The following is a 13,244-nucleotide window of genomic DNA, read 5'->3' as shown; positions in this document are numbered from 1 at the left end:
AACTGATGAATAGATTATGTTAATTTAGCATCACAGCTAGGATTTTGTTTGTGCTAAATGAATTCTAAACAGTAATTCAACTCAGTTTTATTTGCATTACTTACACCATATATTGAGAGGTTAATATCTATTCCACGTTATACATAGAATATATAATCCAATACTTTTTAGCTGATTTTTTAAGAAATGCATTTCTGATGAATGCATTTGCAGTTGGGAATCAGCCTCTATGTTTTCCTCATTAGGCTCTCTAGCAATTAACTGATTTCTTTTTGCCAGTATCATGATGCAGGTGCCCACACACACCAAGACCAAGTAGCACAGAAAAATAAATGTGGCTTTTACTAGCACACAAAACAAGGCAAAAATCTTCCCCAACAGACACTTTGAATTCATTTTAGACTATTTGGGAATGCTCTCCCCACCCCCATCTCTTCCCCACACTTTTAAAATCTGCATGACAAATTCATGCAAATTTTAAACTAGGGAAATAAATTTCATTTTAAGACAGTACACAGTATTAAAAGTGATAATGTTTGATTACTGTAAGACAACATCAGTGCAGAGGAAACAGAACACTTTTTTCCCAAAAGCTTACAGTCTATTTTTATTTCATGTATAACCTCCATCATGCTTACAGATGAAGAAAAAAAACAAAACCAAAAAACCTTGAGATGCTCTAAAATCTTCCATTATTATATATTCTTAACCCCTTTAGAACACTGTTTCATAGCTCCTCTTGAAAACCAAATTTCCACTGCATTTTTGAAACCTTAGCTTACATGACAAAATGTAAAACATTCTACAATATAGAAAATAATTCTTTAACACTAAGTTCAGAAAAACGTGAAACGATCAGCCTAAAAGTCCCAAAGACTAAAAATAAATTCTATTAAGAGAAAAGAAATGAAACACTACTTAATTTGTCACACTTACATACCTCTTGTGTAGAATTTTGCAAACACAAAATAAATGCAAAATAAAGTTCCACGAATCATTTATTCCCATAAATACACAATTAGAACAGAGAGTAAGATGCTGCAGAAGGCTATAGATGTGATGATTAATTTTCAATTATCAAATCTAATCTTCATCAAATCACAACAATTTCTACCAGACAGTTCTTTCTTATTATTTGCACATATAACAAAACCATCACTCTATTCGCCTTCATTAAAAACTTCCATCCAGAAAAAATCTGGCAGCATGATGTTGCAGAGTTGTTGCAGGTTCATTTATGAAGCCAATTTAGGAAACGTTACCACACATTAAAGGTATTAGCATGCATATATATATATATGTAAATATATATATGAAAAAGACTAAGAGATGAGTTAAAGAAAAAGCACATTATGTATGTTTGTGTTTCTAGCAGAAATATTCTAGCATGTATTAGAAATATAGTTTATTTTGCTCTAAGTACAATCTAAAAAAAAGAAACTGTAATTCTCACTAGAGAACCTTTATTATGTATGACCTTGAATTATTTAACATGAAATTACCTCCTTAAAGAAATAAACTATACACTCACTTGGGAGAATGAACACATAGTTTCCAAAATAGGTCAGCTTACTGTATTAAACTGAAATTTGAATCAGCTTCATAGATGTATATAATGAAATATTCTACACGCTTACCTGTCTTGATCTGGGTCTTCCAGGTGAAAACTTTCTTTTGGTGATGGCTGGTTTCCCCATGCCAATTTTTGGAGTGACTGATATGTAAGTAGTCGTGAGAGCACTTCCAGCAGTGGAAGTCAATGCTGGAGGTTGGCTGTGCTGTACGTCACGTGAAGAATGCAAGTCTAATGAAACATCTGGTGAGGAAGACATACTTGTCTTGTTTATATTAACTGATGATGGAAGTGAAGGGTAAGTGTCAGCTGGTGATTTTATGGGCTTGTCTCCAACTGGTGAACTGCTCTGCAAACCTTCATTTGCAGAAGCAGCTTTCACTTCTCTAACAGCTGGTGTTTCTGAGTTTTCAAGAGTTTCTCCTTTTTCTACCTCTTTTTGCACTTCTATTATTTCCAGTTGTTGTTCTATATGGATACAAATTTCCCCTTTACTTTCAGTCCCTTGTATTTCAGGCATCACAGTTACGGTCTCAGGTACTGAAGACAGAGACMGAGAGTCTACTGTGGATACTTCTGATACCTCAACACTATCTTGTGACAGCTGTGTCTCTTCCACCTGTTCATCTGAATCCTGCTGTAATACAGCTTGAACACCTTCCATCATTTTCTCAGTCTGACTGTCATCCAATGCTGGTGTCTTTTTAGGAGACATTTCCATTTCAGCTGAATTAACTTCATCACAGACTTCTGTTTCCAGTTCTGTGGTCTTTTCTTCTAGTGATATGCCTGTAACTAAGTACAATTACATTAAAGGCTTAATGTAAAAATGAACAGCTTACAGAGTTGCACTGGTCACCAAGTAAAGCTGGTACACAGGAAGTGCATCAAGGACGTATCACTGGCTGAAGATAACTTCATGCATTAGCTTAAAATACACTTTATAAATATCCATTTTTGACCCTATGTTTGTAGTAACCTCTATTTGTAGCAGATATATCTACTACAGTGTTTGATCACTTTCTTCTTTTTTCTCCTGGAAACATAGCAGAGTACCTCATAAGAAAATAGGACATTTTCAAGGAAAAACTCAAACACTCCCCTTCACATTTTCCATAATAATGCAGTCAACTGAAAGAAGATTACACTAGGATAGCAAGGGCAGCTCCTCAGCTAGTAACAATGATTCCACTGTACAAAAGATACTCCCAAATGTATATACTAGGCAAAGTTCCCTCAGCTGTATTGCTAGGAGTCAAGTTGACAGGTGAATGGAAATCACCGTACACAATCGCAAAGCATGAAACTTTGCTTATAAAGAGCATTCAGTGGACCTGATACAGCGATTTGAGGAACGTGAGCCTCCATTTCCATGTAGGCAGCTCAAAGTAGCCTCTCCTTTTTCATTTTTACATAATGAAGATTTACGTTAGCATAAATTTATGTAGTTTAAGCGACTGGCCCAACAGTTGTCAAAAGCAGACAACTACGAAGAATAGGACAAATATGCGTAACAAACATTTTCTTCCTAATACTCTTCCAGATTTTAGGAAATCACCTGAGTTGAAAACAGTCTGTGGTTTATCATGCCCCATCAATTTCTTTCAAAAATGTAAGCCCAGCTTCCCCTCGAATCGAATCAAAATTACTTAATCCATAACTTTCTTCGTCAAGGAGTTCTAGTGTGTTGTATCCATTCCATGAGGCTCAACATCCTATTTTCTGCTTTGAAGTAGCTTTCAGCATCTTCATTTGATGGTCTCTCATTCCATTACAGGACACCTATTTTCTATTATGCCTGCACTCTTCTTAAATTCATACTACTATACAAACACATTAGCCCCTAGAGCTCACAGCCTACCATTTTATTGTATCTTCACTTACAAAATTTTAAATTATGGCCCTTTTTCACACTCCCTGGTGTACAACATAGAGATCATAGCTAAAATTTTTTCTCTTCTGGCTTTAAATTCAAGTTTCTTGATTTCGCTTAGAACAACCATCCCTCAGTATGGCCTGAGGATGGGTGGGTTACATCTGAAAGTTTGCCATTGACATCAGTCACTAAAACATTTAGAGGACTTGAGCCAAAAACCATTCTATCTGCATTTGTTTCTTTGGCTGGAACTTCATGAGTGATTGATAAGATATATTTATTCCCCAAACCTTAATGATCAACTACTATAGCACATCCTGTCTAGATGTGCTTTAATAAACAAGTTATCTAGGGGGAAGGGGGCAAGGGAAAAAAGGAGAAAATCTTAACCAAGCACGTACTTGAACAATTACAACTAAATAGCACATAAACTGGAAGTTCCCAGTTACTAAGTGTGCCCCACAATACAAAAAGGGAAATTCACCAGAACTTGTGTTCAGTTACAAACTAAAGACTTGAAAAGAAAATACAAATAATGGAATCTACAGAGCAATCTGTATGTTTTTTTACTGAAATCCTCCAATGTACAGAAGTATCTAACAGTATTTCCAGCTTTTAGAGGAAACCAGTCCTACCAAACAAGCAAAAGGATTTTCTACTACACAAGTATTCTGAAGATGTAATTTACATCTATCTTTGCCTTCAATAAAATACTTCTTCAACAAAAAAAAAGTTAATACTATTGCTTGAAAATTCTGACAGTGGAACTAGCACAGTTTGTYTCCTTCCACTGCTTTTCAAGCACTTTTTTCTATTAAATTTACAAAGCACCACAAATCCTTACTGAGTGGGAAAGGATTCTGAACACTGGATTTGTATTTTCTCAGGCTGCAAAACTATTTCTTACCATCTGTGACACATCCAACAGTTGATTCTTGATCGAGGCCATTACCAGCAATGGTCTGTTCCTGAAATGCCAGATCTTCTGCACCACTTTCAATATCCATTTCATTTGTACAAGCTTAAGGAGAAGCAAAGAATCAGTTATCAGTTTTGATATGTTGTTTATTCTATTACTTTGGCATCAGCAGTTGCTATCACCGCTTGACCTTTTGGCTTAACTGAATGATATTTAACTATGTGATAGAAGTTAGGGCAAATCAGGCCAATGAGAAGGTCAAGGAGAATATATAGTACTCCTTAAAGAGTACTCCTTTTCTCATTAACACCAAAGCTGGTTTATATTTTTCAGATAGTGAAAAGATGATGTAAAGCAATTATATAAACCTACTTGTGGAAATATAATTTACACATAGTTATAGATTCCTCTGCATTACCCAAGTAATATAAAAGGTCTTTTATCACAGTTCAAACTTCTAAATTCAAAAGAACGTGTAGCATGAAGGCTTCAAATTTGCATACAAATACTGTAAAGGCAGTAACTCAGAGATGAGCTTCCATCTACTACCAGCATTTGGAATGCTGATTTTTCAACCCATCTGTTCAGCTCCAACAACATGAAAAATATAACTCTATAGAACTAGCATACCTTTATCTGTGAGTTTCTCCATGTTAAAGAAAGGAAGTTGCATGGAAAAGGCAATACTGAGTACTCCTTCAGCTGACAGTATCATTAAAGAGCACAGAAACAGGAAGTGCACGTTTTTTCCCATTTAGAAAGCTTTTTCAGTTAAGGGAATTCATTAAAATGCAACAGACAAAGTAGCAGCATGAAAATCAAAGTATATAATAAACATTAAATCAAAAGGAACTGATCCTCCATGRATGTTAGCACAAGAAAAGAAAATAGACACATGAATATAGCTTTCTATTCAGGAAAGCCTTTTTAAAGTTCAAAAAGCCAGGAACTATTAGGTGATGCCACTTTTGGCACCTAAAAATTTGCTCTCAGACTCTGCCAACTCTAAAGTGGTATTTTAACTTTGAGGAAATGATCACTTAGATTGGCTCCAAATCTGAGTTTAATGTACAAAAGTGCTCTCTTGGGCAAAAAACACTGCATGGCTGTACTCATATAATAGCTGCAGATTACTCCTAGTAGTTGAGATAACAGCCCTATTCTTCCTTGGGGAAAAGAGCACGATCATCAGTGCTTCTGCTAGCTATAAATAATAATAGAAATACTACTCAAAACTTTTGCATTTCAAATAAATGCTGTTTATTCAAAAGTGATTCCTGAAGAAGATTGCGAGTATACTCAGTATGAGTTTTGGATATTGGATTTTTCCTAAATGCTCTGAATATACTGTCTGAGAGTCCAACAGCTTCTACTAACCGTTCACAATAGAAGTGATCTTCAAAGATTTAGGCTGCTACGTTCTAACTTGGTGTATATGTCCACTGATAAACTTCTTCCACTCACTTATATATCTACTGTTACTGCACTTTCTCCAGGATCTTTTTAGTATACACTAAACTATACTGAGTAACGTCAAAGAGAATGATTTGTTTACGCACAACTTTAGTTTTAACACACAAGCAAAAGCAACTGAGCTATTGATTTCTTTTAACAGAAGATCAACACACAGGTATTGTTGTTCAGACAGCAGAAATGCACATGGTAGTGACAGTGCATTTAATCTGCTAGATTTCAGTTTGTTTCCAAATTTATCTACAATTATATTTCTCTTAGGGAATTCAGGTTGCATGACTGTAGTTACTATCTACGTGGTGTGAAATACACATAGGCATTCACCTGAAACTTCATTAAGTCCATGCCCCACTGGATCCAGATCTACAGACTGTGCTTCCATGATGTTATTGAGTAATTTCAAAAAAAATACTTCTCGCTTTTCCAGTGTCCCTTTCATTTCTCTTGCCTATTTAGACAAGAAGCACTCAGAAACAAGATGACCAATCACATTTTGTTTTGATTAAAAGCTGTTCTGTTAAATACACCTGACCCTTGAACACAGTCTAGCTTCCATTGCCGTGTCCTATCTGGACACAGTGAGGAGAATGGGCAATACAAGCTTGACAAATAGGAGGGAAGAAAAAGAAAAACACAAATATTTACCAGGAATGTGCATGGTAGACATGAATCCCTCAAGACAGTTATTAAAGGAGTATGTTTATGAACCTAACTACCAGATCTGAAAAACCTAGACAATTTGCAACTACAAGTTGGGAACCTGCAAGGTTGAGAGCTGCCATAAAGGGGCTTATTTTCAGATTTCTCTAGTACAGGATACTGAAGCCAGAGGGTTAGAAAGTACATTGAGAAGACAGCTCCTACATGGATTGCCTGAGAAGCTACTGCTATATAAAGGAATGGTTGAACTCCAGAGTGGAATATGAGTGGCTCGTTCACAAAGGACTTAGTGAGACAGCTGGAGATATTTTTATATGAAACTAGTATTTTGGAAATATGGAGACTATGTACAAAGAGAACTGGTGATGCATCCTACCTGCTATACTGTCAGGTTCAGGAATGAGTTCAGAAGTGTCCATTACATCACATGATTGAATCTGATCCCCTTCTCCTTGTTTACAAAGAGTGCAGATGTAGTCTTTCAACTGAGATTCCAATTCACTATCTGGAGATCTGTCACATTCTATATGAATCCACCTGGTAAGATGAATTTAGTGTGACTACGATTTTAACAATAAAAGTACAAAATATCCTGGTAAGAATCAATGTAAAATAGCACTGTTTTTCACTCCGTCAGGAAAATGAAGTATTTCAACCAGTACTTTATTCAGGAGCTTCTTGAAGAAATAAAAATAATGTATCAGTATGTCAAGCACTGAACCAATTCAAAAATGAAGACCTAAACTACCTCTAAAGTCAGTCAGATACCACAATATGTATAGCAATATCAAGATGTTGTATAGCAAGATACAATAGTAGTGTATATCAAAGAGTTTACACTTTCAAAGGTTCTCATTACTTGCATAGCATAACATATAAAATTGAACAGAATACCTATTTGAAAATTTAACAAATGGAGACCACTGCAACAAACTCTCTTATTCAACAGTCTTACATAATCAATATACATTACAAAATTTTAAATACTAGTGTTTATAGAAATGATGATGACTCTTCTGGTCTGTTTACTCACAAAATAGATATAATATGAGGAGCAGCAGTAGAGTATATTTCACTGTACACCTCACTAGCAAAAGAACAGGTAACTGCCAATTCCCACTTATTTGCTAAGATTAAAATAAGACTGATATTTGTCCACTGTATTTAAGGATGAAGGAACAAGATGTCGCACACCAAGTTACAACAGCATTGTAGATCACAGTCAACATTCTTCACACAAATATCATACTCGCTCACCATGCACTTTAGGTATTTTAGTACAATTTAACAAATATAAGGCTTCTTACCTTTTGCACATGTGACAATGCAACATATCTTTCTGGAAGTCTTGGAGGCACAGTTTTTCACAGAATGGACAAGGTAAGTTGTCTTGCTGTTGGTAACAACTGTCACATACCAAACAATTATGGTGCCACTGACAACTTGTTCGTGTGCCACATTCAGCACATACTCTACAATTCTAGAGATCACAAGAATTTAGTTGTTAATTATGGTATTTCACAGAACTGCCATCAAACTCATCCTGCCTTCCTCAAGTGCAAAGGAACCCTGAGTTGCAGAACTACTGTTCAAGCAAGCAAGAAGTGGTAGCTCATGGATAAATACATATACTACTTTGCATACACTGTAGCACTGCTGTCATCAGTTCATGAGAGCAGCTGTCATTAAGTAAAGGTTATCCACTCCACCTGGATCCTTCTCTTCCCTTTTCCCATATACTGACTGCTTTATTGTCCTATATAAGATGTTTAAGCTGCTGCATGGAACAGCCATAGAGCCACATGACTACATACTAGTGGGATTCCTTCAGAAATTGCAAGGTCACAGTAAGTTAAACAGTAACAGCAGTCAGCGACGAATACAGAACAGCATAATGAGGATAACAATATTTCAACCTCTACAGTGATAATGGTGGAAACCTTTCAACTTACTTTACATTTCCAACCATTTGTTGGTACAGAGTCCATAACTGGTTGTAGACAGAAAGTATGGTAGCCTTTGTCACATGTATCGCACACCAGCATCTTGTTGTCTTCCCCAGAATGTCTAAGAAAAATAACAATAATGATATTAAAAAAAAATCATTTTAGCTGTTAAAAATCTGCTTAATGAGAAGTCTAATTAGAAAGGAAGATAACTGGGTACATTAAAATATATGAACATCATCTGCAAGTAAGTCCAAAAATGATGCCCTTAAATTCATATTTAAGTATGAATCAAGTATGCTATGTTTACTTCAAAAATTACTGAGCCTGTGCAACCATTATGATTTCCAGAAATCAGCTCATTTTCATCTACATACATGCATGTAATTTAATGGCCTTTCTGTACTGAAATTAGTTCAAAAAATGAAATACTGTGCTTTCTTTCTGAAAAGAACATACAATTCTACTTGTTCCTACACACAGCCTGACTGTGTTTCTTCCAAAAAAGAAAACAAGCCATCATCTCTGAGGGCTTGTTCAAGAGAATTCCTACAGTGTCAACCAATATGATTGCAAAAACAAGACAAATGTTACAGGAAAAAACAAGACAAATATTAAAGCAAGAGATTTTAATTTTCTTACACAGATTACAGAGTTCCAAAATTCAGTGATAAAATATATTTGCTGAAGATGAGACCAAATATTTTTGGTAATACCTGAAGGTATTATGTGCTGCCTTAGGTTCAACTAAATTAATTCAATGAATGAGTATGCAACAAGATTTGCTTGAAAAGAATTTAAGAGAATGTATGGCATTACAAACTAGATGTAGCTTCGTTACCTGTGAGAGCTGTTATTTTAAGAAGTAGTATGCTATCTGTCTGCATCCTTAAAATACTGTTCTTCAACACTGTCATAAAACTGTCATACTGCATAAAGTAATAGATATAAAAACATCAGATTTTCTTCTACTTTTTTTACTAGAGAGAGGGTTTGTTAGCAAATACTGTAATTACTCTGTACAACTCTTTTAAGTATACTCTCTAGAATGTGCCTCACTATTTAAACCTCAATGCTGACATTTACTATCATCTGTGTATGATCACGGAACAATCCTCTCTATAGCGAGCGAATATGAATATTGGCAATTACCCAGTGTTCTACTTGTGAAATCACAGAGCACTGACTGATCAGGTACATGAAGCAGTAGTGAAAAGGTTATTCCCTCWAACTGTCCCAGCTGATCTGACTAAAACTGATCTTTATTTCTTTTCTTGTAAGCCCGTAAAAAAACAAGCAAGCAAAAGAAGTGCCCATCAGATTAGATTTTATGAGAACAAGTGTACAAGTGGTCCTAGTTTTCTCACTGAACCCTTGTAATATTGAAACAATTATTGTTTTATTGTCTCAATACTTGTCCGGCTTAGTAAGTCAACCATGGACAATCACGTCACTTTTTTCTTTGCTCAACTAAGCTGTAAGTTTGTTTTCACAACAACTCATCAACTGCCTCTGAAAAATACTATGAAACAGAAGAGACAACCTAATGTAGTAGTCCAGCCAGTTTACGGTACATGTATGGATGAACTGTCAGCTGAGTAAAAAGCTCGAGTTCCCAGACTCCAATAGCATTACATTAAACTGATTTGTTAATGTGGAACATTTGAGTAAAATCCCTCCTGAACAAAAGGAGGAAATCACAAACTTTTGCTGCTCTTTGGAACCTGCCATAATGATGACAACTCTGCAGAAGTAGTGTGCTGGAATGCCAGCTCAGCTCTTTTAGAAGAAAGATCCCAAACCCTGGAATTTGATCAATTACTTGAATTATTGTAGTATCAGACCAGACATATCTGGGCAAGCAATCTATTTTTTTGGGGAAAAAGAACAACAAAAAAGTAGTTAATAGAATAGATGTCTTAAAACTGCAGAACATAAATCTAGGACCATCATCCCCAAGCCATTCAGTTCTCACTTACTTGCAGTTCTGGCACACTTTGCAATCAGGACACTGCCAACCTGCTCTTTTTAAAGGTGTAACTTGTATGTCCAGGCACATCCCATGGTAATGCTGGCCACAAGTAGTACAAAAAAGTTGATCTAAGAGGTCTCCAGGGCTGTCGCACACTGCACAATTTGCTTCTTCCTTTGCTACAAAGGAATAAATTATTTTCCCATTATTGTTCAATTCAAAAGTATGAACAACTCAACGGACTAAACGAAACTACGAAATTCTTTAATGGCTCTTATGTATACAGAACCTGATCATTCTTACGAAATTCAAATTTAATATAATTAATATATATTCCTTTCATCCGTTTTTCTGATGTATTCAATTCATTATCTYATAACAAAACTACATGCATTGTGAATTTTACTCAGGTCTTACCAAAAGAAACAAGTTTATTCTATTCTCCCCAGTATAAAACTGAAAGCTATAGGACCTATTCTTATCTGGACAAAGTACAAAATAAAGCTCCTAACAGATCGGAAACTACTGTTTAGCTCAAATGTTTGCAATATGGTTGCTCTAGCTTGAACTAGGGTAAGCAAGGCAAGCCTATCAATTTGAACTAAACTGCCAGAAGACAAGTCTTAGTAAATTCTTCCCACGTAGTAATTAGAAAAAAGAAAAATACTAACTTTGCTGTGCACCACTGATGGTCTAAAAACAGAGRAGTATGAACACGCATCTTTAAATTAATACACTCTTTAAGCTAGTCCTACTGTATATCCATATTTATAAACCTGTAAATAAAGACTTCATACAGACTTCATAGCTTTATCCATACCAAGAAAACCCCTTAAAGTCGTTTTATGGAGCTCTGATTTCTCCACATCTGAATCAGAAGCATAACATCAAGAAGACAAAATATTTCCTTGATATCCAAGAGGTATGTTTTGCCCTTCCTATAAAAATGTGGCTTTTACAATTAAATCTCATTTACATCTGTTGAGTAGTAGTACTACAATTGCACAGCTAAACTCTCTGGAAATTACACCACGCTCATCTCACCCTTCTTACAAATGATGACTGCTCACGAAACACTGTCTGGCACATTGCCTGAAAGATGTTCTACCCCAGGGCTTCAGGGACTGATCAGGACTTTTCCTGCAGTTTTTTCTCCAAGCTAGTGGGGACCTCTGAGGTGGTGGCCTGCAGAGTGGCAGGCAGGGAGAGCCTCTCCCCCTCCCGTGCTCCCAATGCTCCCTCTGCTGGAGCCAGCTTACACCAAGCAGAGAAACCTACACCTGAAGGAAGAGTCTGAGCAACAGCGAAAGAGTTAAGAGTCAAAGAGAAAACTAATCTTAATTCTGTCATCTTTGATTTATATATGCTTCGTCTTGCAACTTTAATTATGTTACTTGGCTTTATCTTCTGTGTGTATATTTGCATATATTGTATATATATTAAAAAAAATGAGTTAGCTCTTATTATAGTATAGCAAACACCTTGAAATTCCTACAATATTATCTCCTAAATATTCACGGCTTCATTTTCATATATATTTACTTCAATCAATTTAACAACTGACCATTCAGAAAACAGACTGGGATGAAACACAGTTCTGTTTTTTTCTCTCCACAATTCAATTTGAACAAACAAATAAATACTGTATTTATAATTTTAACAGACTCCTACAGCTGTTATTATACTTGCTTTACAAATTACTTCAGGAAGGTAAAAATGTAGAATTTTACAAGACATCCGATGTACAGAAAAGAACACAACCCGGTTAGAAGGGCAATGAAGACAAGTAAAAATGTCTCCTCTGAGCACAGGACTCTTATCCTAGTTTGGGGTTGCAGACTCTCTGAATCATGCCTGAAGTGAAGGGAGGTTTTAAGCCCTGGCTGTCTTGCTTGGCTGGGAGCATGAACAGTATGGCTGCTTCCCAGCTAGTGAAGAATTTAGGTGAGAGCAGACAGGCCGGTCTCGCAAGGGGAAAGACCTCCAACCCTCTTGCGAGCTTCTCCTTGCCAGCTGTAAAGCAACTGCGACCGTTGAGCGCTCTCAGCACCCGGTGTGCAAGGCACCGAAGGCCAGCCCAGGACAGCCACGGAGCTCTCCCACCCCACCTCCTGCYGTGCCCGGGAAAGGGAGAAAAAGCAGATAAGGAGCAGTTCTGGGGCAGCTCTGGAAAGTGCTGCGCTCTCCTCCCCCCTCACCCTGCGAGCAGCATCGCCTCTGCACCTGCGAGGGGGAGCTCCCGGTGCGACAGCTCCCTCGCCTGCTGCACACGCGGCTTCTCAGGGTGCTCTGGGGAAGAGGAGGCTGAAGAAGCACAGGCAGCACAGATCTGATGTAAGGGGATGCAGAACTGAACTGGACAGTGAGGACACGATTAATTACTGGTCAAAATAACAGAGGAGATGAGCATTTGGCGCAGTTGCTAACATCAAAGGAATAATATCTTAAAACATTTACATTTCAAACTTGAGGAGAGTTCACTGGAAGTGTACCACTGAAAGGATGTTAGACTACAGGGTTCCTCTGCTAGAAACTGCTTCCAAACTTTTAAGACATGAAAACACTGAGCCTCAGCAAGTAGCTGGGCAGTGAGAATACTGAGGAGTACCCTAACGCTCCTCATGTCCTGGGAAGTGCTACAGATTACCTAGTAGCACATCAAAACACATTCATGCCCAATATTTGACCCTAGTAACTCAACTCCAAATGGTAAGGGATGTAATCACCTCAGCAATTACTTCAAGAAAACACACAGGCACTTAAAAGAAAGAATATCCTACAAATTATCACCCACCTCTGCTTACAGCACTCTCTTCACGGCAGGC

At 36.9% G+C, this 13,244-nt stretch overlaps 1 protein-coding gene across 12 annotated transcripts in view; it reads right to left on the bottom strand.

The window, feature by feature from the left end:
- Positions 1–13,244, bottom strand: part of KMT2C (lysine methyltransferase 2C) — a 202,542-nt gene that overhangs the window by 82,529 nt on the left and 106,769 nt on the right. For 11 of the 12 annotated variants that reach the window (XM_085316432.1, XM_085316438.1, XM_085316434.1 and 8 more), the window contains 6 exons: positions 10,427–10,598; positions 8,454–8,568; positions 7,809–7,981; positions 6,878–7,038; positions 4,357–4,470; positions 1,638–2,368 (listed from right to left, as the gene is read on the bottom strand). In XM_085316432.1, coding sequence (XP_085172558.1) covers positions 1,638–2,368; positions 4,357–4,470; positions 6,878–7,038; positions 7,809–7,981; positions 8,454–8,568; positions 10,427–10,598 — 1,466 coding nt within the window. The remainder of the gene's footprint in view (positions 1–1,637; positions 2,369–4,356; positions 4,471–6,877; positions 7,039–7,808; positions 7,982–8,453; positions 8,569–10,426; positions 10,599–13,244) is intronic. The other variant, XM_085316437.1, reaches the window with a different exon arrangement.

The sequence above is a fragment of the Rhea americana genome, unplaced genomic scaffold (assembly GCF_003343005.1).
Source record: "Rhea americana isolate MKP2758 unplaced genomic scaffold, rheAme1 scaffold_47, whole genome shotgun sequence".
NCBI classification, from domain to species: Eukaryota; Metazoa; Chordata; class Aves; order Rheiformes; family Rheidae; genus Rhea; species Rhea americana.
The sequence above is the reverse complement of the archived record's forward strand: the minus strand, read 5'-3'. Positions and strand labels throughout refer to the sequence as shown.